General features: G+C 40.1%; 2 protein-coding genes across 2 annotated transcripts; one reads left to right on the top strand and one right to left on the bottom strand.

Annotated features, from left to right (window-relative positions):
- The first annotated feature begins 2,248 nt into the window (after window positions 1-2,248).
- LOC119795346 (dehydrogenase/reductase SDR family member 11-like) lies at window positions 2,249-6,783 on the top strand. The gene is made up of 7 exons (XM_038303288.1): window positions 2,249-2,513; window positions 3,366-3,575; window positions 3,679-3,773; window positions 5,439-5,568; window positions 5,757-5,849; window positions 6,244-6,309; window positions 6,400-6,783. Exons 1-7 carry the CDS (start codon window positions 2,382-2,384, stop codon window positions 6,439-6,441), a joined length of 768 nt encoding a protein of 255 aa, XP_038159216.1. The 5' UTR covers window positions 2,249-2,381; the 3' UTR covers window positions 6,442-6,783.
- Window positions 6,784-11,534: 4,751 nt separating this feature from the next.
- On the bottom strand, window positions 11,535-16,768 carry LOC119795426 (gastrula zinc finger protein XlCGF26.1-like). Its single transcript, XM_038303446.1, has 3 exons — window positions 16,547-16,768; window positions 14,708-14,908; window positions 11,535-13,466 (listed from the first exon to the last, which is right to left on the bottom strand). Exons 1-3 carry the CDS (start codon window positions 16,704-16,706, stop codon window positions 12,304-12,306), a joined length of 1,524 nt encoding a protein of 507 aa, XP_038159374.1. The 5' UTR covers window positions 16,707-16,768; the 3' UTR covers window positions 11,535-12,303.
- Between the last annotated feature and the right edge of the window lie 6,647 nt (window positions 16,769-23,415).

Raw genomic sequence — 23,415 nt, 5'->3', positions numbered from 1 at the left:
AGCAACAGCATGACCTCTCTGTTTATCCAGAGTTTTACTTGAAAAATATAAACTGCCTTTCCACAATGACCTGTTTGTTCAAAAGAGATGTACAGTTGTAGGATTGTATCCTCTGACCAGAATTGTGTGAGTCTCATTATAGTCACAGGCACGTAAAAAGGGGTGAGGGACAGTGGTTAGACTGACCAAAGTGGGGGAGAGCATATACTCCCTCCAGATTACTCTATATATGGGTTTTATCTCCTCTGGTTTTCCGTGTAAAATATTGATGAAAGGAAGAACAGTCCACATTTTTGTGTGGTTGGACCCAGCTACAAATGTTATCTTGGAGCTTACATTGAAGTTTTCATATTGTTTTTAGCAGGGTTTTCAAAGCAATGTCAGCATTTGTGCTATAGAGAGAACATAGAGTGATAAAACAACAACGATAAACCTTTGCAACTGAAAAGAAAAGTCTGTGATCTTCTCATTATAAGCTCTGAATCTGTGTAGTTGGGATTGGGTCGGTACAATAGCCACTACAGTTAATAATATTGTTGGATAGTGTGTCTGTAATCTGTCATTGAAACATATTTTAAATTCTGTGCTAAAGAGTCACAATAAATCAAAAATTTTAATAAACTGAATGTGTAAATTGAATAAAATGTATAGGTTACAGGTCAACAAACTGTTTGCCTCTGTCCATCTCATCACATCTGAGCACAACTGAACCAAAAGTTTGGAGATAGCATTACCACCCCCTCTTGTGCTGACGAGTTGCTATAGCACCTACAGAAAAAGCTGTATATTGTTCTTGAGCAAAGCACATAACAATGTCATAATAATTGATTGGTCATGATAAATCTTATTATGGAGAGTTAGTTTCTCCGTCTTATGAGACAACACAGTCACAGTTATATCGTTGGATTAAATAATTAGAAAATGAGATAGTACCTCAAATATGTGTTTTAGTAGTTGGGGATAAGCTTGCAGTTAAATTAAATGTAAACAGAAGTCTCTTTTACCAACCATGGGACTTCTGAGGCAGCAAGCAGGTTGAGTGAGGCCAAGCACACCACTGTCTGGGCAGTTGCTGATGCAAAAACTCCCGGGACGAGTTTGGATGGAAATTTTACTGGTCAGCTTCAAAGTGATTCTGGCAAACCATCCAGTGCCTCCGCAATGGGAAACAGCACCTGCTAACACTTTTTTTAGTGGGAGTGAGGAGCTACTAACATCACCAGAGGACGTTGTTGCCCACTTCAGCTGGTAGAAGTACAGCCATCAGTGGAGGAATGAGAGAGAATGAACGGGGGCATTAATAGTTGGATTGCTGCGGCTGCTCATATGATGCGAGGAATTCTGACTCAGAATTTTGACTTTTTTCTCAGAATTCTGACTTTAATCTCAGAATTCTGACTTTTTTTCTCAAAATTCTGACTTTAATCTCAAAATTCTTACTTTTTTCTCAGAATTCTGAGATTAAAGTCAGAATTCTGACTGAATTCTGACAGCTAACAAACATGTTAGCATTAAGCCGAAGCCATGTCTGTTTTAGAGACTAGCTCTCTTGTTTTAATCACCTTCTGCTCTTCCATTAATGAAATAACATCACCGATGAATAACATGGCCTGATTGCGTTTTTTTCAAGCAATGTGTTATTGGCCCTCCCAAGCAACTCACATCTTTGTCAGTGAAGCTGAGTGCTCCCACATCTCCACCTTCATGGTGCCTATCTACATTAAGATCCAAAATTCTGAGATTAAAGTCAGAATCCTGTGATTGAAGTCAGAATTCTGAGAAAAAAAGTCAGTTTCCGAGATTAAAGTCAGAATTCTGAAATTAAAGTCAGCATTCTGAGAAAAAAGTCAGAATTTTGAGAAAACAATTTAGAATTCTGAGATTAAAGTCAGAATTCTAAGAAAAAAGTCAGAATTTGTAGAAAAAAAGTCAGAATTCTGGATTAAAGTCAGAATTCTGAGAAAAAAGTCAGAATTTTTAGAAAAAAAAAGTCAGAATTCTGAGATTAAAGTCAGAATTCTGAGAAAAAAGTCATAATTCTAAGACTAAAGTCAAATTCCTGAGGAAAAAAGAATTCTGACTTTTTTCCCCAAATTAAACTGAAATAAAATTTTAAAATCAGTCAACTTTTTTTTATTTTTTCGGCGTCCCTAATCCTCTTCCGTAGTTTTCTCATGATAGTTTAGGACTATGCGCGTTCCCGCGACAGGGGACGCAATTCTCGGTTTGTCATACGCACGCTAACGCATTACGTCACAGCCTATTCACAACTAGCGTGCTGCGTTCACGGCTCTGTAACTGTTGAAACTCTGCGGTCCCTTTGCTTCTCACAGTTTCAGTTTTGCCTTTTTTGCAGAATAAAGTCCCGCTGTGAAGCTGTGATGGACCGCTGGAAGGGCAGAGTGGCTTTGGTGACCGGAGCTTCTGTCGGAATCGGAGCAGCTATCGCTAAAGAGTTGGTTCGGTTCGGCATGAAAGTGGTGGGCTGCGCACGGGACGTAGATAAAATAAAGGTTTGTTATCAAGTTAAACTTTACGTCAACACTTTGACAGACAAGGATTTAGGTCGTGGTGATTAATTGTAACCTGTTGCAAATCCCAAATGTTGCCTTTAAACCCCCGAGGGAACAATTTGCACGGAAAAATTTTAATTTAGGGATGAAAGAAACATTAAAATTCAGCATGAGCTGCATATCGTATGACTTTAATGTGACAGTTTATTTTAGATCCTCTAAAATCTGCTATTACGCAATGTGAACTTGGTTTAACAAGGTCCTGTGGGTAAAATAGGTACGTGTTTGAGCTGACTTTATAGTTGGACTATTTTCCATTATAAAAAAAAGGGGGACTGAGCAGAGCGTTTAATAAATCTAGGCTGTATTTTCCTGGGCACTAGTGGTTATTGATATTGGTGATGTGACAAACTGCCAAGAGCTACTCTCTGTCAAAGTTCAGATGTCTGTTTCTCTTTTAATTTTCTGTAGCTTTGTTTTGTATTTTAAAATCAGTGGGAATTTCTTGCCCCTCTGTGTTGTATACATTTGAAGTGGACATTTATATGCCATAAAGATCACTATGATCTGATGATTCCTTATAACACAATTTTAAAACCATACGGGCTTCTGAAAACACACAAAAGAGCATTTCAATGTTTCTTTTCTAAAAAATAAAAGTAAAATATCTGGGCACAGTGAAATGCTTGCCAAGGGTTAGGAATAAAGATGCAAGACATGTCTATTTCTAGATGGTTTATATCCAAAGTGGTATTGTAACACATAGGTGTAAAAAAAAAAAAAAAACATTGATCTATTACTGAAATAAAGAACAATTGACCAAAAACTAAAGCAAAAGGGGTTTTCTTTCAGAATCTGGCTACAGAGTGTCAGAGCTCAGGCTACAGTGGTGTGTTGATTCCTTTCAAATGTGACCTGTCCAACGTGGAGGAGATTCAGTCCATGTTCACAGCCATAAAGAAAGAGCACAAAGGCGTGGATGTGTGCATCAACAACGCCGGCGTGGCTCACCCTGAGCCTCTACTGAGCGGCAAAACCAGTGCCTGGAAGAACATGCTTGATGTAAATCTGATTCTGATCCAGTTCTAGAGGGAACTTTTGCTGCTGCAGGCAGCTGATTTTATTTAAGTGTTGGGTTTTTAAAATGCATTTGGGTGTTTTGCAGGTTAATATTGTTGCTCTGAGCATCTGCACAAGAGAAGCATATCAGTCAATGAAGGAGAGGAATATTGATGATGGGCACATAATCAACATAAACAGGTAAGCTTTCAGTTTACGGTGAATTGCAGGTTAGGGTAGTCTTCCAAAATCTAGACTTGAACGAATGAACTTCTATTTATTCTATTGTGATTTTATATATCAGTCCAAAGCAGTGTATTGGTTAATTATGGGGTGAAAGGAGAATGAGCTGTGTTTGGAAAAAAAAAAAATATATTTTAGTGATAAAAATTCTCAAAGGCATGATTAGTATTTAGACCCCCTGATTGAGCACATTTAAGAACCACCACTCACACGGAAAGCTGTGTGACCATACCGGTTGCCAGGTCAACAGAGACAAGGTCGTAGCACGGCAACCTTAAAGATGGGGACTGAAGACAATTCAACTACAGTGATTTTTTTGTGCAAATACTTTTGAAGGATGCGGAGGCTGATTTGGTGTTGTTGAAACTCCTTTGGATCAGGTTTTGGAGGGATTCATAATGGCAGACTGCTGCTTTTTTCCAAATATAAAATACCAAACGCTGCTCTCCATTTTGGCAACCCTGAGAACTGTCACATGATTGGCTCAGGCACTTGGCAATAAAACACAAGCTACACATGACACCGAAGTAATTCCTCACCTTTTGTCTAGTTTTAAACAAGAATCAGTGGACTTACAAATTGTTTATGGAAACGACTGATAGAGAGAATTAAAAGGATCTCATTTCTCCTTTAATGTTTCCTTCTTTTCCATTGTCTATAAAAGCAAAATTCATATATACACAACCAACACAACATTTATACACAACATTTTTCTTTCAGTTTTAAAATGATGGATTAAACAGGGCTCAGTGCGATAATAAAACCTTGTTTTTTGTAAACAAAACCTATTTTTATTGCTGTATCCTTTTATCTATATGAATTTGTCTTTGTCACAAACTTTCTTTGACAAACATTCAAGGCCTTTAAAGAACTTCTGTTTATTCTGAGATTTAGTTATTCACACAGTCAAAAATGATGTGACTTCAATGCTATCTACCTTTAAGGGCTAAAACCATCTACGATTTCCCTGCTTTACAACTCTTTTTTTTTTTTTAGCTTCTTGGTGCTGGGCTATCACATTAAATCCCAATAAAATATATTGCCGTTTGTAGTTGTAGTGAGGGGGGAAAGGGGGGTATGTTAGAGGCCAGTTAACTTAGTTAACACACTGTATTTAATTAACAATTGTTTTTTTTTTCCACAACCCCATTCTATTATCCAAAGATATTGTTCTTCTAAATAAATAAAAAATTGCACATTTTTAAGCATATCTGATATTTGTTTGGTCTTGACATTGATTGTGAGGGATCTTGGGGTTTTAGTTTTTTTCCTGGTGTCCAATGGGTAGGGGAAATATGATATAGGGAAATATCAGTAATTGCAGTATTAAAGTTGGATATCAATATATGCCCATATTTCCATATGTGTGTATTTATAAAAGTTAGTAGTAAATTAGTTCTAATAATTTAGATTAAATAAAATTAAAATGAATAATTTACTAATCCCAAGTGGAAGTGAGATGTTTTAGTTGTTTAGTTAGTTGTTTTAGCCCTAAGCCCTCACTTGAAAAAAGAGGACGCACATATTTTAAAAATAAAACAATAAAGGTAAATGCTACTTTTAGAATCTTATTTGTTTAAAAATATTGTATATAGGCCCTTAAAAGTCCATCTTCTGTTGCAGCATGTCTGGCCATCGCATTACGTTCAATGCTGATGTTCACTTCTACACTGCAACCAAGTTTGCTGTGACCGCCCTGACTGAGGGCCTCAGGCAGGAGCTGCGAGAGGCCAAGAGCCACATTAGAGCCACAGTAAGGTTTTTTCCACTGCCTTTTTGGATTTTGAATTAGTGCTTTGTCTTATTTAACCCTCCATGCTAAACATAACCAAAGGACATTTGGCAGTTTATCACAAAGTGCTGCAAGCTCTGTGAACACCAGGAAAAATCTAGAAAACAGGCCTTGCTCTGTGTATTTTTATACCTGTTCTCTTTCTGCAGGGCATTTCTCCAGGTTTAGTGGAGACAGAATTTGCTCCGCGCCTCTACAGTCAAAATCCAGAGAAAGCAGCTTCAGCTTACTCCCATTACAAGGTAAAGCAATTACCCATGTAGGTGGTATTTTAAAGAAATACTGCATTAATGCCTTCAACATTTCAGTCACTATCATGTTTCTCCATATGCATTTTTTCTGCTGTTTCTGCCCATTTATTAGATCACAGCTTATATCATCAACTTTGGGCAGATTTCTCCATCTTTTAGGACAGAGTAACATAACATTTCGGTCACGTTTCTGCTTGTGATTTCAGCTTGCTTCTACTACTTTTCAGAAAAGAAATGAAGCATTTCTATTTTGTGCTATCTCATACCATTTCAGGCACAATTTAAGTCACAATATGGGGCACACTTCTGAACACTCCAGTTGTTTTTCTAGTTTATTCTGAAGGATTTTATATCAGAAACTGACTCTTGTTTTTTTTTTTCCCAGGCTCTTGAAGCAATAGATGTTGCCAATGCCGTCATATACGCCTTAAGTGCTCCGCCACATGTGCAGGTTATATGTTTTCTTGTTGCCAAGTTTTAAAGTGTTTTCTGTCATTTTCATAACAGAAGTACAAATAACCTTTTTTATATACTTTTTCAGATTGGAGACGTTCAGATGCGACCTGTTGAGCAAGTACCATAGAGCTGTAAAACATAAAGTGCAGAACCCATACGCTAATGCAGGATTCCTCAGTTCAGGCCCTCGAGGGCCTGTGTGCTGCATCTTTTAGATGTGGCTCTTCTTAGGCTCACCTGAATCAAATAATGATGTCAAATCATGTCATTAGCAGCACTTTAGAGAACTTGATTGCACACTGAAGTTATTCAAACTCTTTGTTCAGGTGTGGAAGCAGAGACTTATCTAAAAAGAACATCAGACTCTGAGGGGAGGAATTGAGGAACCTTGCACCATGCTTCACTTGATCTGTTCACCATATCATTGAAATCTCTAAGCAACAAATAAAAATCTGATCTAAAGGTAAAATGTGTTACATTTTATTCCCAATATTTGAAAAGAAAAAAAATCAATAGTATTGTTATATAATGAGATGAAAAGTACAAAGTGCATTGGTTTGGTAAACTACAGTTGGCCTGCTTGTCTAGATTAAAGACAACTGGAACCAATTAATTTCTCCCAATGAGGCCTCTGCACAAGTTTGTCCATTATTTGGAATGTTTTCAAGTAGGGACACTTGCCTTAGAGGCAGTCAAGTGGTATAATATGTAAACCTCCAAAACATAATGTCTCAAGGATCTAATTCATGACATATTTGGACATAATGGATTAAAAATTTTCACTTCTATTTAAGTCCTTCCTTACTGCCAATTGCAGTAAACAGTGGATATATCTACTTTCTCTCGGCACAGGTTAATGTTTTAATGTAATAAAGTACCGTGCTGACATAGCCCACCTGACTGTAACCTGTATAAATCACACCTCGGGAGCTAGGATTGGTCCTTTGATATTCTCCTCTTCAACCTGGCATGTTCAGCAAATTGACTGCTCCATAAGTCCATGCTTAGTATTTTTCTGTAGGTCTAAAAAAAGGGGGGCAGATTTCGTTCTGCTATAAGCGTCTACGTGTAACTAGAATTTAAGAGCGTACCTTTGTATCCCTATGTGGTTTGCGTTACCTTGCCTTCTTTTTTTGCATTAGGTTTGTGGAGCATTGGAGGGTTGACATCTCATCCACTACCAGCACTGACTGGTTTGTGGGCCTTTTCTCTTCTTTATTGTTTTTTTTTTTTTTTTTTGCGGATGAGTGTGGAACCACACGGATTACTAGGGTAGAGTGACTAGGGCTCATTCACACTGCAACCTGAAGTGACCCAAATCTGATTTTTTTGCCCACATGGGACCTTGATCTGATCTTTTCATAGCTGTCTGAACAACACAGATCCGATTTTTCCCAATCCAACCCAGGACACTTGGCTATGTGGTCCTGAATCCGAAACGAATCTGATCTTTTCAAATGCGACCTGTCTCTGAACGGCCAGGTCGGATTCATACAACCTGAACGTCATTAATACCCGACATGGTTCACTATTCTGCTTCTTGCTACACAGAAGCGGCAAGAAAAACAAACACGATGGCGGACGATGATACAGAGAGCAGTATTTTTTTTTACTATCTTGAAAAGATTGAGGTTTTAAGATTTGGAAAGATTGCAAAGATGTGCTCCAGCACTACCATCCATGTTTACTTCCGTAAACATGTGGCGTAATTGCATCCTCTACTGCGCATGCGGGACACTTAACCTGTATGAATGCAGTTTACACAGATCATATACAAGTTGCATATATTTGGAAATATGAACGGCAATACAAAAAAAAACGGATTTCACAAAAAAATCGGAATCGAGCATCAAGGCCTGCAGTGTGAACATAGCCTAATTCGGGAAGCTGGGCGACAGAATGTCTGTGAGGGGCTCCAATTCAGTCCCTCGAGGAGAAGTGGAACCTCCCTCCGAGTCTCCTTGCTCATGAAACAGAACCTCAGAGTATGGCAGTCCACTATGGCTTGGGGTTTCTTCATCTCCCCCTGCAATGCTGGTCCTCCACATGGACCTCCTGTTGCAGTCAGGTCATTGGGCACAGCTCTTTTCCACTGCTGAAGAGACACCGCTAACTGGCATGGTGTGGTTGCTGCAGATGATACCCGATGTTGGACAGCAGACACACAGTGTAGGGACAACGGGTCTTACGTGGTTCTTTGGCCCCGGCAGAACATTAAAGGGCACATCCAATGTTTTTCTGATGCTGGACAGGCAGTGTCAACCGTAAAGGTTCATCTGGCAGCTAATTCAGTGAATCACTGCCATATATGTGGCAGACAGGTGTGGGGGGCACTACTCATCAAGGACATCCATCAGATAGGACAGAGGTTTGCATCGTCCAAAGAAAAGCCAGTGACTACATGGAACATTGCAATGGTATTTTGGTCCCTTTGTGGGACACCCCTTCAGCCAGTGTATGAAATCCCACTGAAAATGCTGTCTCTGGAGAAAAAAAAATGGTTTTCTGAGATGTGGCTAAGTACGTGACTGAGCTCTATGCTTTTGCTGTGACCACTACCTGTTTGCATTTGAAGGTAGACAGATCCAGGAATCTGGCCCAACATTACATTGCTGCCAAAGGTGCTTCTCCTGGGCTATATGAACATGGCCATCAAGCCAGGTGTACACTGCCCTCCCCATTCCTGTTTAAGGAACAGAGGCTGGATAAGTTACGTTGCATCGTTGCACAGCAGCTAAAAATACAGCTGCTATTTTTCAGTTAGACCAGTTATTTGTCTGTTATGTTCAAAAACAGAAGACATGCACTTTAAAAGCAGAGGCTTTCACATTTTGGTTGTTGATAATACTGCACTGACATCTGTGGTTGCAGCTGCACCCATTAGCTTAACGTGCTATTCCGCAACAAGCACAACTGACTTAGGCTGTTGTGAGAGATATACCGCTGGGGAACATTTGTGTGATCTTTTGGCATCTTGGGCATTTCTATGCACGTTTTCACAGTTCTACCACCTCTGCATTGGCCACAACTTTATTGAGCAGTAGGTGAGTGCCCTGTTCCTCATGACATGGGTTGCATAAGTGATCCATTTTGTTTATTGCCACTGGCAGTCAGGAAGGTACAAAACAGAGCAGTGACAAGTTACAGTGTAACTAAGGTTCTGTGAAATCTGGGATAAATGACTCACACTGATCACTTGATTTCTCAAAAGAAGATCCCAGGACATCAACTATAGCTCCCCTGGTATTATTTATACACCTAACTTTCAGGTGGGCTATGTCACTGACATGACTTTTAATTAGAATTTCAACCTGTGTGGAGTGAAAGGAGACACATCCACTTTGTTTACAGCTACTGGTCCTCATCCAAGAATTCACAGAACCATAGTTATAGTTTAACTTCAGATTTTGTTCAGTTACAAGACAACCTTTTGAACTAAATCATTGCAAGCTAAAAGCATCGGTATATGTAGCATTAATGTATAGTAGCGGACATCTGAAAAAAAATCGGACAAAAGATCCGTCAAAACATTTAAATCCAGATGTTTGGGTGTCAAAAATACTTTAAAATGTGTGAGAAAAGCTCATAACTCGATGTTCCTGAATTGATTGCTACAACTTGAATTTATTATTTATTTCTTCCCCAATTGTAAGGCTGGTATAAAGACGCAATAAGCTGTCATCAATAAATTAAATTAAATGACTTTAAACCAACAAAGAAGCAAATAAATCAAATAGGTTTTTTTCAATGAAATATGGAGGATATCTAGCTAGTAGTACATAAAAAAAACAAAAGACAAGTGCCTGTGGATGTTGGATTTCTTTAACATTTAGAATCAGATATTTTGTAGGAATAGCATGAAAAAGCTCATTTGCAATTTACAAAACCATTCAAGTTTCTTTCTTGTGTATTATGTGACCAGGACATTTAGGAAATAACAAAATCCATCCCTACAGTAGAGTGTTTTTTTTTTTTTGCTGCACCATTGGCTGCAAGGACAGTAACCCTGGCAGTATTGTGCATGTGAAAGAAGGTTGTCCAAGAAACCTGGATATTTAATATATTTAAAAAAACATCTGCTGATAGAAGATTTCACCAAAGCTCTTTAAATTATTAAAGGGAAAACAAGCTGGAGTTAACTGGAGAAAATAACTATTTAACAAGTTTCTCAAATGGTCAAAAGAGGACATTTACTTCTTCTGTCTGATGGCTTCAGTGCAGAAGTTCCTTCTATCGTTTTAAGTTTTACAGATCTTGGATGCATGTCTACTGAATCTATTAGGACGTTTTTTCATTGGGATTTTTTGCCACTTTACAATAAAAATACTGGAAACAAAAAAAATATATTTTGTCTGAATTTAAATTTAAGAAAAAGAAAGTAATCCATGTTTTTGTAATAATTATTTTTGTAATCTAATCAACTTATTTAATTGATCCATTTATCATCGACAACATGGAAATGTATCCAATGCAACAAAACAGAGATACACAAGAATATGATTTTCAATGGATTTCATTTATTGGGGAAAAAGGTTCACTTCTTTGAATCTAAGAAAAGATGAGCATATAATCCTCACATCCAAATGAATTAATTCAACCTGGGTGTTTAATTTTAGTTTTTTTTTAACAATAAACCACATTGATTTTACACAAATTTGAACAATTTGCAATAAAAACAAAATATGTTCTTGTATGGAAACCCTGTTTTCCCATTTTATTTAAAACAATTTCAATAACAATCTTTATATAAAACAATAGAAATAGAAATGAAAGAATCCCACTAGTCTTTAAAAAACATTCAATCTAAAATAGTCAAAAATAAAACATTGTTCTTCTGGGGGACTTCAACGCTCAAGTGGACCAGGACAGTGAGACCTGGAGAGGCGTAGTTGGGAGGAATGGGCCACCTGACCTGAATTTGACTGGTGTTCTGATTTTGGACTTCTGTGCTTGTCATAGATTGTCTATAACGAACACCATGCTCAAGCTGAAGGGTGTCCATATGTGCTCTTGGCACCAAGACACCCTAGGCCGTAGTTTAATGATCGACTTTGTTGTTTCATGTAACCTGCAGCCGCATGTCTTGTACACTGTAATTCACAGACGATGTTGTGTGGTGATGAGCAGGCCCAAGTGACTAGGGACGTCTGGGCCTCCCTACTGAAGCAGTTACCCCGCTACCCGACCCCGGATAAGCGGAAGAAGACGGATCAATGAAAATACATTGTGAACATTTTATTTGTCCTAACAGCACATGAAAAACACCATGTAACAGGAACAGTGGTAACAGGTTAGGGGTTAACATCCGACAGTGGGGCTTCCTCCTGGAACCAGTGGGTTGCCGGTTAGAGCCTCAGCTCTGTCAGACATTTTGAGATTTGCTATGCTTCATCCTCCAAGGAGATTTTTTTGTGGCTTGGTGATAAACAGATTACTATTAACTTAGGAAACAAAGATGCGTGTGCTTCGGTGGTGCAGTGTTTAGTGCGCAAAACTCATGTATGGAGGCCTTAGTCCTTAACGTGGCTGACATGTGGTCACTGGTCCTATGCAGCATGTCTCTTCCACGCTCTATTACCCCCTTTCCTGTCTACCTATTTTACAATAAACCATCCACTAGTGCAATAAAAACCTCAAAAAACAAAGAACAAGAGTACACCCCTAAATATTTACAAAGAATAACAAAAAGAACATTTCAACTGTCAAAGATCCTAACTGAATAACTACTGATAAAAACCCCTTTTTCTGAAGCTGCTTGGATCAAATTATAAATAAACTACAGCTATTTTTTACAGTGTGATTTTCTATTACTATCTGTTAACACTACTAATTTCTAATATCCAACAATAAATGATTGCCTGTTTTTTACAAATCTTATTTGGAAGAGAATACACACAGCTGAGAAAGGAGAGTCTCAGCTGTGTAGATTCTCATGTGGACGGGTCCATTTCTCCCTTCAAATGGAAGCGCTTTACATCTTTTTGACCCCTTAAAGCTTTTTTTTATTGTATTTACAGATTCTCATGTGTCGCAACATATGATCACTTCTGCTGAACGATTTCTTACACGAGCTGCAGGAGAATGGCTTCATGCCAGTGTGGACCTGTTCGTGCCTTTTCAGTTTGGATGAATTAACGAAATGTTGTCCGCACGTTTTACAGACAAACGCCCCCCCGCTCCTGTGACTCTTCATGTGACACAAAAAGCTACGTTGACCTCTGAAATATTTGGCACATTTTTCACAATAAAAGGTCTTCCTGTCTCCTTCGATCACCGGCTGTTTGCTCAGGGGCGCCGTGGGGTTAAACTCCGTCTGGACGTCGCTGCTCCCAGGACCTTTCTCACTTAAGTGGATTTTCATGTGAGCCAGCATGTGGTCCTTTCGACTGAAGCATCGACTACATATCATGCAGGTAAATGGTTTCTCACCTGTGTGGACCCTTGTGTGTCTTTTAAGGATGTAGGATTTGGTAAAATGTTTCCCGCAAGTGCCACAAACGAAAGGCTTGTCCACTGAACGAGAAAAGAAGCTGCTATGTTGACCGAGCGTTTCTGTGTGGATTCTCATGTGGTGGATCAGTTGGCTGTTTTGATTGAATAATTTCTTACAAAAGCCACATGAAAACAGGGTTTTACCCGCATGGGTCTCCACATGTCTGGTCAATTTCCATTTAACCTGAAAGGTTTTCCCACAAATGCCACATTCAAAAGGCTTCCAGGGTGCATCAACATTAGACCCCCCCTCTGACACTGGAGTGAAGTCTGTCCCAATTTTGTACTGTTTTACTTCTGGCTTCAGTTCTGCATTCTTACAATCTTCTGGATCTGATTCCCTACTTCCTGGATAAAATTCCTCCTGACAATCAGAATAGGCGCGAGGCTGGTTCAGGTCATCGTTTGTTTCTGGATAACTAACGCTGCTATTCTCAAGAAAACCAGGGTATTGTCTCAAGTCAGTGTTTCCTAGTTGCTCACAGCTAGAAGTTGGCATGAAACTGTTTGATTCCTCCTGTTCTTCCTCCAGCGTGCCAAATAAATTCTCCAGCTCCTCTTTGATTTGTGGTTCTGATTCCTCCTGATCCTGACTGGAGTCCCCCTCTAGCAGCTCTGTAGTGGTTCCTTTTTCCACATAGACCTGTTGCTGTAGAAGATCTACAGAGGAAAAGAGAAGCAGCAAATGACTAATTATCATCTTGAGGAGAAATAAATGTGTGATATTTCCTGGACCGTGAAAACCGACAAGAAACAGCCCTAATCAAATAGCAACTAGATATATGAGCTTATGAAATACACGTACAAAGTATCACCACCAGCATGGTGTGAATGAATAAAATGCAACTTTTAATGGAATAAAAAAGAAAAATAAAGTACGATTTCAGAAAAGAACTTTGTGTAGCATCTTGTAGTTAAACTTTGATAACTAATCACAAAAATCATTTACTAGGGGGATGCACCATTTAGGAATTTGTTAATGCAATTTCCATAGGTTTAGGTTTTCCCTTTACCTGCTTAGGTTAATGTGATTAATGTCAAATGAATTTGAGCTTCTGCACAAAGTGCACCGTAACAGGCTGTCAGTTAAATGTGCCGGGAAGGCGTAGCAAATGACAGCATATGTTCAAAGAACAGAAATGTTTTTTTTCTTCCAATTCCTAATCTCTATCAGCAGAAAATGGCATATCATATATGGTGCTGTCCTGTGGTACAAACTTAACTTACATCTGTACTAAATACAATTCAAACCCTAAACTTCAACCACCAGTCCTACAGGCGACCCTCAGCTTTAGTTCTGAAACAGAAGCGCGGACAGAGCTGAAGCTAAACTCAGAGTTAAAAGCACACTTGAAGAGACACAAACTGTACATGTTGCTGCAGAAATACTGACGGAGATTTGATTTTGGAGGAAAGCTATTCTAACTTCTGTTAAGAGCTTTAAAGGTATAGTGGAGGAAGTTCTTTTTCTGGGTGGATCATCAAAATAAGTGGTCCTCCTAATTGTCAATCACTCTGGTGATATATTTACATAAGGCTATCCTACGTACTCATCAACATTTTCACTTACTGGTGGTGAGCCTGACATAGTGAAAAAATTGCGAATCTTCTTTTGGAAAGTAAGCTTGTATGATTAATGCAAAGAGCAACTTTTAAACGGAGCGTGCACAAAGAGAAATGGGTTCACGCATGCTCTTGCATGCATTTGATAGGTGTTCCCTCTCGGGAGCAGGTACAGGGTTGTGCATGTATTTGATTTTTATTTTTTTAAGTGGAGAGAGTGGGTCTTTTCAAAAATTCGCAAAAATCCTCCACTATACCTTTAAGAAAATAGTAAATATGTATTTACTAAAAATATTAACAAAGAAGGGTTTTTAAAGTGGAAGTGTCAGTGTTTCTACCTTTTTCAAAACTAGTATTCAGCATCGATCCATTCGTCCATTCCTTTGGTTCCTCTTCTTCCTGGAACCTACAGAATTCCTCCTGTTTAATCTGTCGAAGTTCTGGTTCATTCTGGTCCTCGCTGAAGTTACTCTTCTGGTTACAGAATGGCTCCTCATCAGAGACTTCCTCCTCTGTACAGATACTATGCTGAGGGCAGTCTGTGAAATTAAATGGATAAGCAGAGAAGTAGGTAAGTAAATAATGTTTATTTATAAATGATTTTAGAAGATAAAAACTACAAACTGATGTACAGGGTAATAAATAGAAATAGAAAACAAAAAGTTGAAAAAAAAATGCTTATGAAGATTCTCAGTCATCCACTGACTTTTACGGATTGAAAAAAAAAAAAACTTTTTAGTTGCTTTTTTAAATGTTTCCACAGCCATAGGGAGGGATGAAGCAGGTTGTCTTGGGGCTAAAGCAGATGAATTAGTGTCTTGGGTCTTATAATGATTCAACACAGACTGGAAGCTAATGAAGAGCAGATAAAGCCAAAGTGATGTGGGCTGTTCTAGATGAATCGATCAAGAGTCAGACAGCTGAATTTTGTACCATCTAATGTGTGGCCAAAGCTGACTGCTGACACAAGTAAAACAGAATTGCAATAATCGTTGTGAGACAACCTGGATGATCATTTCAAGATCTAGTTCTTGACACCATTCTTACTAGAGCTTTTTCTAATATGATTAGGGCTGAAACAATTCATCGGATTAATCAATTGTTGAAATAATTGTCAACTAATTTAGTAATCAGTTCATCATTAAATGGAGTGTGGAGACTAAAACATGCCTTTAGCTGACACAGCAACCCACTTAGAGCAGTAATTATATGAAAATTGTATAAAAAAATATATATAAACTTTTTGCTGAAAACCTTTTTTTTTTATATGAAAAAAAAATAACTTTTTCGTCTGTCAGTATGCTCTGTTTTGGTTTCCCATGCTTGATTTCATGAAAAAAAAATTTTTGCTATCCGATTTTTTATCAAAAAAATAATAAAAATAGATTTATCAATGATCAAAATAATCGTTAGTTGCAGCCCTAAATGTGATTAGAAGCAGCTCCTGGTTATCAGCTGGGATGATCCTGCACAGTGTGACCAAACCTGAGGCCAGAAAATGAAAAGATTTGGAGTTTTTTATGGGAGATTATTGATTTTTCTGAGGTTATTTATGTCTATTTGTCTATGTTTGAATGTTACACTTAATCGTTTCAGAGGTATAAAAACTAAAACTGATCTAAAATCTAAACGTTAAGTCATAATTTTCATTGATCTCTGTATTTGTTTATTTGGTGGAGGCTTTTGTCTCTATTTATGTGAATTTAGTTTGGAAATTGGTGTTTTGTTTGGTTGATCTTAACTAGTCTCTTTTGTGTCTATTTGCTTGATTCATTTATTTTTTGTTTGTTTTTTTTCTTTTCTAATTGTCAGTAATAAATTCCTATTCATTCATTCATTCATAATAAACCCTGGAGCATAACAAAATGATATGCTTTTTTATTCTTAAAATGCCAAAAAAAACAAAAAAAACAACAGACATTTAAACCTTTCTGAGTGTATTTTGGGAGGTAATTACTACTAAAATACTACTTTTCTAGACAAAAGTAGTATTTTTCTAGACATAGTTTTCTCTATCATGGTTAATGGGAGAAATACAGAAACATGAAACATCACTAGAAAGGCAAGGACGTCCGAAAGAGAACGGTGAGGCTTGATAAATTAATTCTAAATAGTAAAAGAAGATTAGGGTGAACAAAACCTCCACTATGGACACAAATGAATGTTTTCCTCCATACCGATTTTGTGCAGGCTTATATGTGGTTTCCAGTAGGCATCCAGCAGTCTGGCCGTTTCCTCATATCGAATAAGAGTTTTTTCAAACTCTGAGAAGATTTCTTCAGCAGCAGCAGTTAATCTTTCTTTGATGAACTCTTTAAACTGCTGAGATTGATACATTATGTTACCGAAATATCAAACTGACCGACGGAAAAGACTTAGCGCATGCGCACAAGCTTCTTCATCCTACACCTATTGTTTAATGGCGGTATGAAAACAATTTAAAACGCCACTACCGCCACCTACTGGAAAGGAATGTAAACAGAAAAAAAAAGTAAAAAAAAAATGAAGGTCCTACCAAGCAAATTACGAATTACATTGTTTAAAAAAACTAAAAACATAACCTTATAGCGTTTACCTCTGTTTCTAAGTTTCAGAAATAATCAGCAAGTGTCAGGTTTTAGTTGTGGTTTGGGACCCAAATGCAGAGGCAGACAGCCTGAGGAGATTTCTGGGTAGTTTAATGGGGGCAAAAACAGTAACAAAGGCAGGGATCCAAAAATGCAACTAATAATTAAAGGCAAACCAGAACGGAGGAGACATCTGGGGAAAACCAAACACGAGGAGCCAGGGAGAGACGAGGAACATGGACAACAGCATGGGAGGACAGCAAAGACAAGGAACCAACAAAGAGTGAGAGCAGAGGGAGAGCATATATAGGAGAGAGAGACAAAGGGAGGGCTAACGAGCAGACAAGGAACAGGTGTGAGAGGAGACAACGAGGGAGCCAAGGGGAAAGGAACATACACACACACACACACACACACAAGATGGCAAAAGGGGACAACAGGAAAACATGAGAACTAATATAAATCTAGAAATACAACAAAACTGGAATTAAACCAATAAATCTAGAAAACAAGGAGCAAAGTAAAGAACAGCAGAACTAAGACCATGACAGTGCCCCCCACTTAAGGGCGGATCCCAGACGCCCTAAAATGTCCAGAAACAAAAAACAACCCACCCTGGGTGGGCGGAGGGGGAACCAGGAAGGAGGGCACGAAATACAAAACCAAACGCAGAGTCCAAACAAAACCAAAACAACCCACCCAAGGTGGGCGAGGGCAAACAAAGTCTCTGGAGGGCGGCCGTGTGGCCGGAGGCCAGGAAGAGTCTCTGGAGGGCGGCCGTGAGGCCGGAGGCCAGGAAGAGTCTCTGGAGGGCGGCCGTGAGGCCGGAGGCGAGGCAGAAGCTCAGGAGGACGGCGACGCCGTCTCAGACGAAGGAGGCTCTCTGGAGGGGGCCGGCGGCGACGCCGTCTCTGAAGGAGGAGGGCCCCAGGAGGGGGCCGGCGGCGACGCCGTCTCTGAAGGAGGAGGGCCCCAGGAGGGGGCCGGCGGCGACGCCGTCTCTGAAGGAGGAGGGCCCCAGGAGGGGGCCGGCGGCGACGTCGTCTCTGACGAAGGAGGGTCTCTGGAGGTCGCCGGCGGCGACGCCGTCTCTGACGAAGGAGGGTCTCTGGAGGTCGCCGGCGGCGACGCCGTCTCTGACGAAGGAGGGTCTCTGGAGGTCGCCGGCGGCGACGCCGTCTCTGACGAAGGAGGGTCTCTGGAGGTCGCCGGCGGCGACGCCGTCTCTGACGGAGGAGGGCCTCTGGAGGACGGAGGAGGGCCTCTGGAGGACACCGGCGACGCCGTCTCAGACGCAGCTGCCGGAACCTTGGGGCACGCCGTCTCAGACGCAGCTGCCGGAACCTTGGGGCACGCCGTCTCAGACGCAGCTGCCGGAACCTCGGGGCACGCCGTCTCAGACGCAGCTGCCGGAACCTCGGGGCACGCCGTCTCAGACGCAGCTGCCGGAACCTCGGGGCACGCCGCCTCAGACGCAGCTGCCGGAACCTCGGGGGACGCCGCCTCAGACGCAGCTGCCGGAACCTCGGGGGACGCCGCCTCAGACGCAGCTGCCGGAACCTCGGGGGACGCCGCCTCAGACGCAGCTGCCGGAACCTTGGGGGACGCCGTCTCAGACGCAGCTGCAGGAACCTTGGGGGACGCCCTCTCAGACGCAGCTGCCGGAACCTTGGGGGACGCCGTCTCAGACGCAGCTGCAGGAACCTTGGGGGACGCCCTCTCAGACGCAGCTGCAGGAACCTTGGGGGCCGCCGACTGCGGCACAGGAACAGCCTCAGAGGGGGCCGCCGACAGCGGCACAGGAACAGCCTCAGAGGGGGCCGCCGACAGCGGCACAGGAACAGCCTCAGAGGGGGCCCGCTGAGGGGCCGTGGAGGCTTGGAGCGCCCGCTGAGGGGCCGTGGAGGCTTGGAGCGCCCGCTGAGGGGCCGTGGAGGCTTGGAGCGCCCGCTGAGGGGCCGTGGAGGCTTGGAGCGCCCGCTGAGGGGCCGTGGTTGGTTCCTATTGTCAGGTTTTAGTTGTGGTTTGGGACCCAAATGCAGAGGCAGACAGGCTGAGGAGATTTCTGGGTAGTTTAATGGGGGCAAAAACAGTAACAAAGGCAGGGATCCAAAAATGCAACTAATAATTAAAGGCAAACCAGAACGGAGGAGACATCTGGGGAAAACCAAACACGAGGAGCCAGGGAGAGACGAGGAACATGGACAACAGCATGGGAGGACAGCAAAGACAAGGAACCAACAAAGAGTGAGAGCAGAGGGAGAGCATATATAGGAGAGAGAGACAAAGGGAGGGCTAACGAGCAGACAAGGAACAGGTGTGAGAGGAGACAACGAGGGAGCCAAGGGGAAAGGAACATACACACACACACACACAAGAGGGCAAAAGGGGACAACAGGAAAACATGAGAACTAATATAAATCTAGAAATACAACAAAACTGGAATTAAACCAATAAATCTAGAAAACAAGGAGCAACGTAAAGAACAGCAGAACTAAGACCATGACAGCAAGGTCTAATAAGTTTTTTATACCATTAACGTTTTTATGAACTTTTTTTTTTATTCAAGTTTTTAAATATATATATATATATATATATATATATATATATATATATATGCTGTCCTCTGAAGGGAGTAGTACACACCGTTGTAGGAAATCTTAAATTTCTTAGCATTTTCTCGCATGGAATAGCCTTCATTTCTGAGAACAAGAATAGACTGTCGAGTTTCAGATGAAAGTTCTCTTTTTCTGGCCATTTTGAGCGTTTAATTGACCCCACTAATGTGATGCTCCAGAAACTCAATCTGCTCAAAGGAAGGTCAGTTTTGTAGCTTCTGTAACAAGCTTAACTGTTTTCAGATGTGTGAACATGATTGCACAAGGGTTTTCTAATCATCAATTAGCCTTTTGAGCCTATGAGCAAACACGTTGTACCATTAGAAAACTGGAGTGATAGTTGCTGGAAATGGGCCTCTATACACCTATGTAGATATTGCACCAAAAACCAGACATTTGCAGCTAGAATAGTCATTTACCACATTAGCAATGTATAGAGTTTATTTCTTTAAAGTTAAGACTAGTTTAAAGTTATCTTCATTGAAAAGTACAGTGTTTTTCTTTCAAAAATAAGGACATTTCAATGTGACCCCAAACTTTTGAACAGTAGTGTATATATGGTAAAATGGTAAATGGCATGTACTTATATAGCGCCTTTATTCAAGTTAGGAGACTTGACCAAAGCGCTTTACACTACATTCATTCACCCATTCACACACACACGGTGGCAAGCTATTGTAACCACAGCTGCCCTGGGGCTCACTGACAGAAGCGAGGCTGCCGTACACTGGCGCCGCCAGGCCCTCTGACCACCATCAGTAGACAATGCAGGTGAAGTGTCTTGCCCAAGGACACAACGACACTGAAAGTCGGAGTCTGGGCTTGAAGCGTCAATCCTTCGATTTCAGGGCAATACATATATATATATATATAGATGTTTAGTTCTGGCTGTCCATCATTTTTGTTTAAAGGTCCATATGTTTGAGGAACTGAATTTAACAAAACACAACAAGAATAAATAAATTAAAGCCTGATGTGAAGTTAAATTCTTTATTTCTGATAACTATATAATTTTCGACTAGCAGCCAACAAAATACCTCGTTAAAGGTTGTTATTTTTTTCACAAAAAGGTACTTTGGAATCTTCAGTTTTATATTTTTCCAGGTGGTCCCACCTTTTCGTCAAGCACCTTTACCTTAGTTTGACTCACGTTGGATTCTACAATGGGGAGATACCAGCATTTCTATGCTTTAGAGCTGGACGTCCTTGACACTGACCCTCTCTTCTCAAACCTTTTCCTAACATTTTTTTGTTTGCTTTTTGTTCCTTTTTTTTCTTTTTTTTTTAAGAATAATAAGAAGACAATTTTTTGTCTCTTTGCATACCTCAAATAAAGGTGAAACATCTCTTTCTGATTGATTAGGAACCTTAATATAAACTGTAGAAAGAGCCTGCTGTAGACCACACGATTGTATTATATCATCAGCTTTCGTTTCTATGACCCATTATCTTAGATAGTGTTAGTAGGTGAGGTCAAGGCACGCAACAACTTAAAAAAAAAAAACATGGTAGAACATCTTTTGTTTAGGCTTTAACAAGAGCACAAGGTGATGTTGCATGAGGTGATGTTAAACATGAGATTTTAAAATGCACAACATGATTTAATTGGCATGATATTCTTTTAATCATAGCCTATTTTAAATTGCCACCTTTTTGATAAATAACTTTTTAAGGAAAAGATTTCAATTATGCTTTTATTGCTTTTAGAATCTTTAAAATAGTGTCTTTGTTTTAAAGTGTGATGATGAACTAACTGAGATATAGAAAAATAATCTGGTGAAGGAGTCCAATACTGTTTATTTTTCTTCTCTGCAAACGCTCTCTTTTGACTCCACACATTCCTGCCAATAACATTGTGTCCATCCTCACAAGGGCATGACGTAGGTTGGCACAGATTAGTCTAGATGCACTCATACTTACCAAAAGTACCATCTGACTTGAAATACTATTTCTGCAATTACAGGAGATTTTAAAAATGACTGCTGTAGCATTTACACTAAGTCACAGATCCGACAGCAAGTGAATGTTCAGACTTCAGCAATTATATAATTTTTTTCTGCCAACAATATATTGCCAATTTTTTCTAAACTGTCAGAAAATGTGACCCTGGACTCAAACTTTACTTATTTTCTTGCTCAGAAAATGCATATTGCTATGGTCTTTGTAAACCAGCATTAAAATGTCGAGATTACTAGCTCTAACAAGGAAGAAATCCCAAAGCAAACTTTCAGTCTTATATGATTCTTTGCACAAAACGTAAGGGCACGACTACTGTTTAGAGCTGAAAACAGGAGCTAATATCTAGAATTGTCAAGCAAAAGCTAGTTGAGAGGACAGAAAAGATGACATTACTTTTCCATCTCAGCAAACTTTGCAACTAAAAAAAATTTTTTTACTTGATATCTGTCTTTTTATTCAGGCTAGATGTATTTATTTGAGTGTTTAAAGTCTTTTCTGAGCTAAATAAAAACAAGTGGCCAAACCTGAAAGATCCAAAATGAAGAGTCCACAGATTGACAGGTACAGTAGAACTTGCTGGTTAATGTCTAAGTTTATTGACAATTTATTGTAAATTGCTGATGAAGGTTCTCAGTCATCCAGGTCATAGTCATTCCGTAAAAATTCAAAAAATATCCACTGGACTTGGTTTTCAAGATTTGAAGACGTTTGAATTGAGAAAGCTTCCTGGAGAGGTGGCAAAACGTCTTCAAATCTTGAAAACCAAGTCCAGTGGATATTTTTTGAAAATTTATTGTAAATTGTTATAAACTGTCTTTAGATCATTATTTGCTCATGAGAAACTGATTCATCATTATAAGTTATGCTAACCTGCTGGTTCTTTTACTCGTTTTAGTATTTCAAGTTTGTTCTTTTTCTGAAGTTTCTAGTTCTATAATTGTTGATAGTTGGGTTTGAATCCAGGCCTGGGGTCTTTCTGTGTGGAGTTCGAAGATTATTTACCTTCATAAGTGGCTTCTCTTGGGATCAACCCCCCCCCCCCCCCCCCCCACAGTCCAAACGCATTGGTTTCTCAAAGTTTCCCTTAGGATATGACTGTATGCATATATGGCAGTATGTCCTGTATCTTTGGTTGGTTTTGCACATGATTGGTGGAAAACAAAGTGGAATTGCTGCCTTTTGGAAAAGAACAGCAACTCAAGTAAGTTACAGGCCACAGTAGGGAAAGGCTGACACTCTTCATTATAAGACTTAAAACATGTAAAGATGGGTATATTTGCAGGAGTCTAAATGAACTATCATTAGGAAGCATCCTACTTCTTCTTCCTACGTCCTTCCTCACTGACAACACTATTCGGCCCTCACTCATCATGGAAACTCTTCTGCTTTGGCTTAAGTATACTTACTGACGGACCGCTTGTGTTGCCCTAAGGAAGAATATCAATGGATGGATGGATGGATGGATGGATGGATGGATGGATGGATGGATGGATGGATGGATGGATGGATGGATGGATGGATGGATGGATGGATGGATGGATGGATGCCTTCTCCATCATCAAAGCTCTCCAGCAGCCTCTCATCTGCTCATTTACTCACCTGCCCCTCATTACTGTGATCTCAACTTATTTAGTTCTTGGTTTCTCGGTCACTGTGTCTTTACCAGTCAGCTTTGTTGGTTTTCTGCGTTCATCTACCACTGAAGTCATGAACCTACAGGCCTCATCTCTGTGTTTGGATCCGGAAACAAGCATGGAGCCCCCTAATAGACGAACTGTATAACAGGCTAAGCATCAAGATGTTTTGGATATTTGAGGGTTTACAAAAACCTCACAGAGGGAGGCTGTGTGTTGGTGTGAGTTTTACTTCCCCTTTCTGTTGCTATGCTGTGATAAAGTGCTA

This window comes from Cyprinodon tularosa, unplaced genomic scaffold (assembly GCF_016077235.1).
Source record: "Cyprinodon tularosa strain WSP-4 unplaced genomic scaffold, ASM1607723v1 ctg51, whole genome shotgun sequence".
Lineage (NCBI taxonomy): Eukaryota > Metazoa > Chordata > Actinopteri > Cyprinodontiformes > Cyprinodontidae > Cyprinodon > Cyprinodon tularosa.
Note: the sequence above shows the minus strand (reverse complement) of the source record. Positions and strands in the feature narration are given on the sequence as shown.

Excerpts from the sequence above, each read along its gene's own strand:
- LOC119795426 (XM_038303446.1), bottom strand. The coding sequence starts at position 16,706 with ATGTATCAATCTCAGCAGTTTAAAGAGTTCATCAAAGAAAGATTAACT. Across the intron at positions 14,909-16,546 it reads TATAAGCCTGCACAAAATCG|ACTGCCCTCAGCATAGTATC; the intron begins GTATGGAGGAAA and ends TTAATTTCACAG. Across the intron at positions 13,467-14,707 it reads GAATACTAGTTTTGAAAAAG|ATCTTCTACAGCAACAGGTC; the intron begins GTAGAAACACTG and ends TTTCCTCTGTAG.
- LOC119795346 (XM_038303288.1), top strand. The coding sequence starts at position 2,382 with ATGGACCGCTGGAAGGGCAGAGTGGCTTTGGTGACCGGAGCTTCTGTC. Across the intron at positions 3,774-5,438 it reads CACATAATCAACATAAACAG|CATGTCTGGCCATCGCATTA; the intron begins GTAAGCTTTCAG and ends CTTCTGTTGCAG. Across the intron at positions 6,310-6,399 it reads GTGCTCCGCCACATGTGCAG|ATTGGAGACGTTCAGATGCG; the intron begins GTTATATGTTTT and ends ATACTTTTTCAG.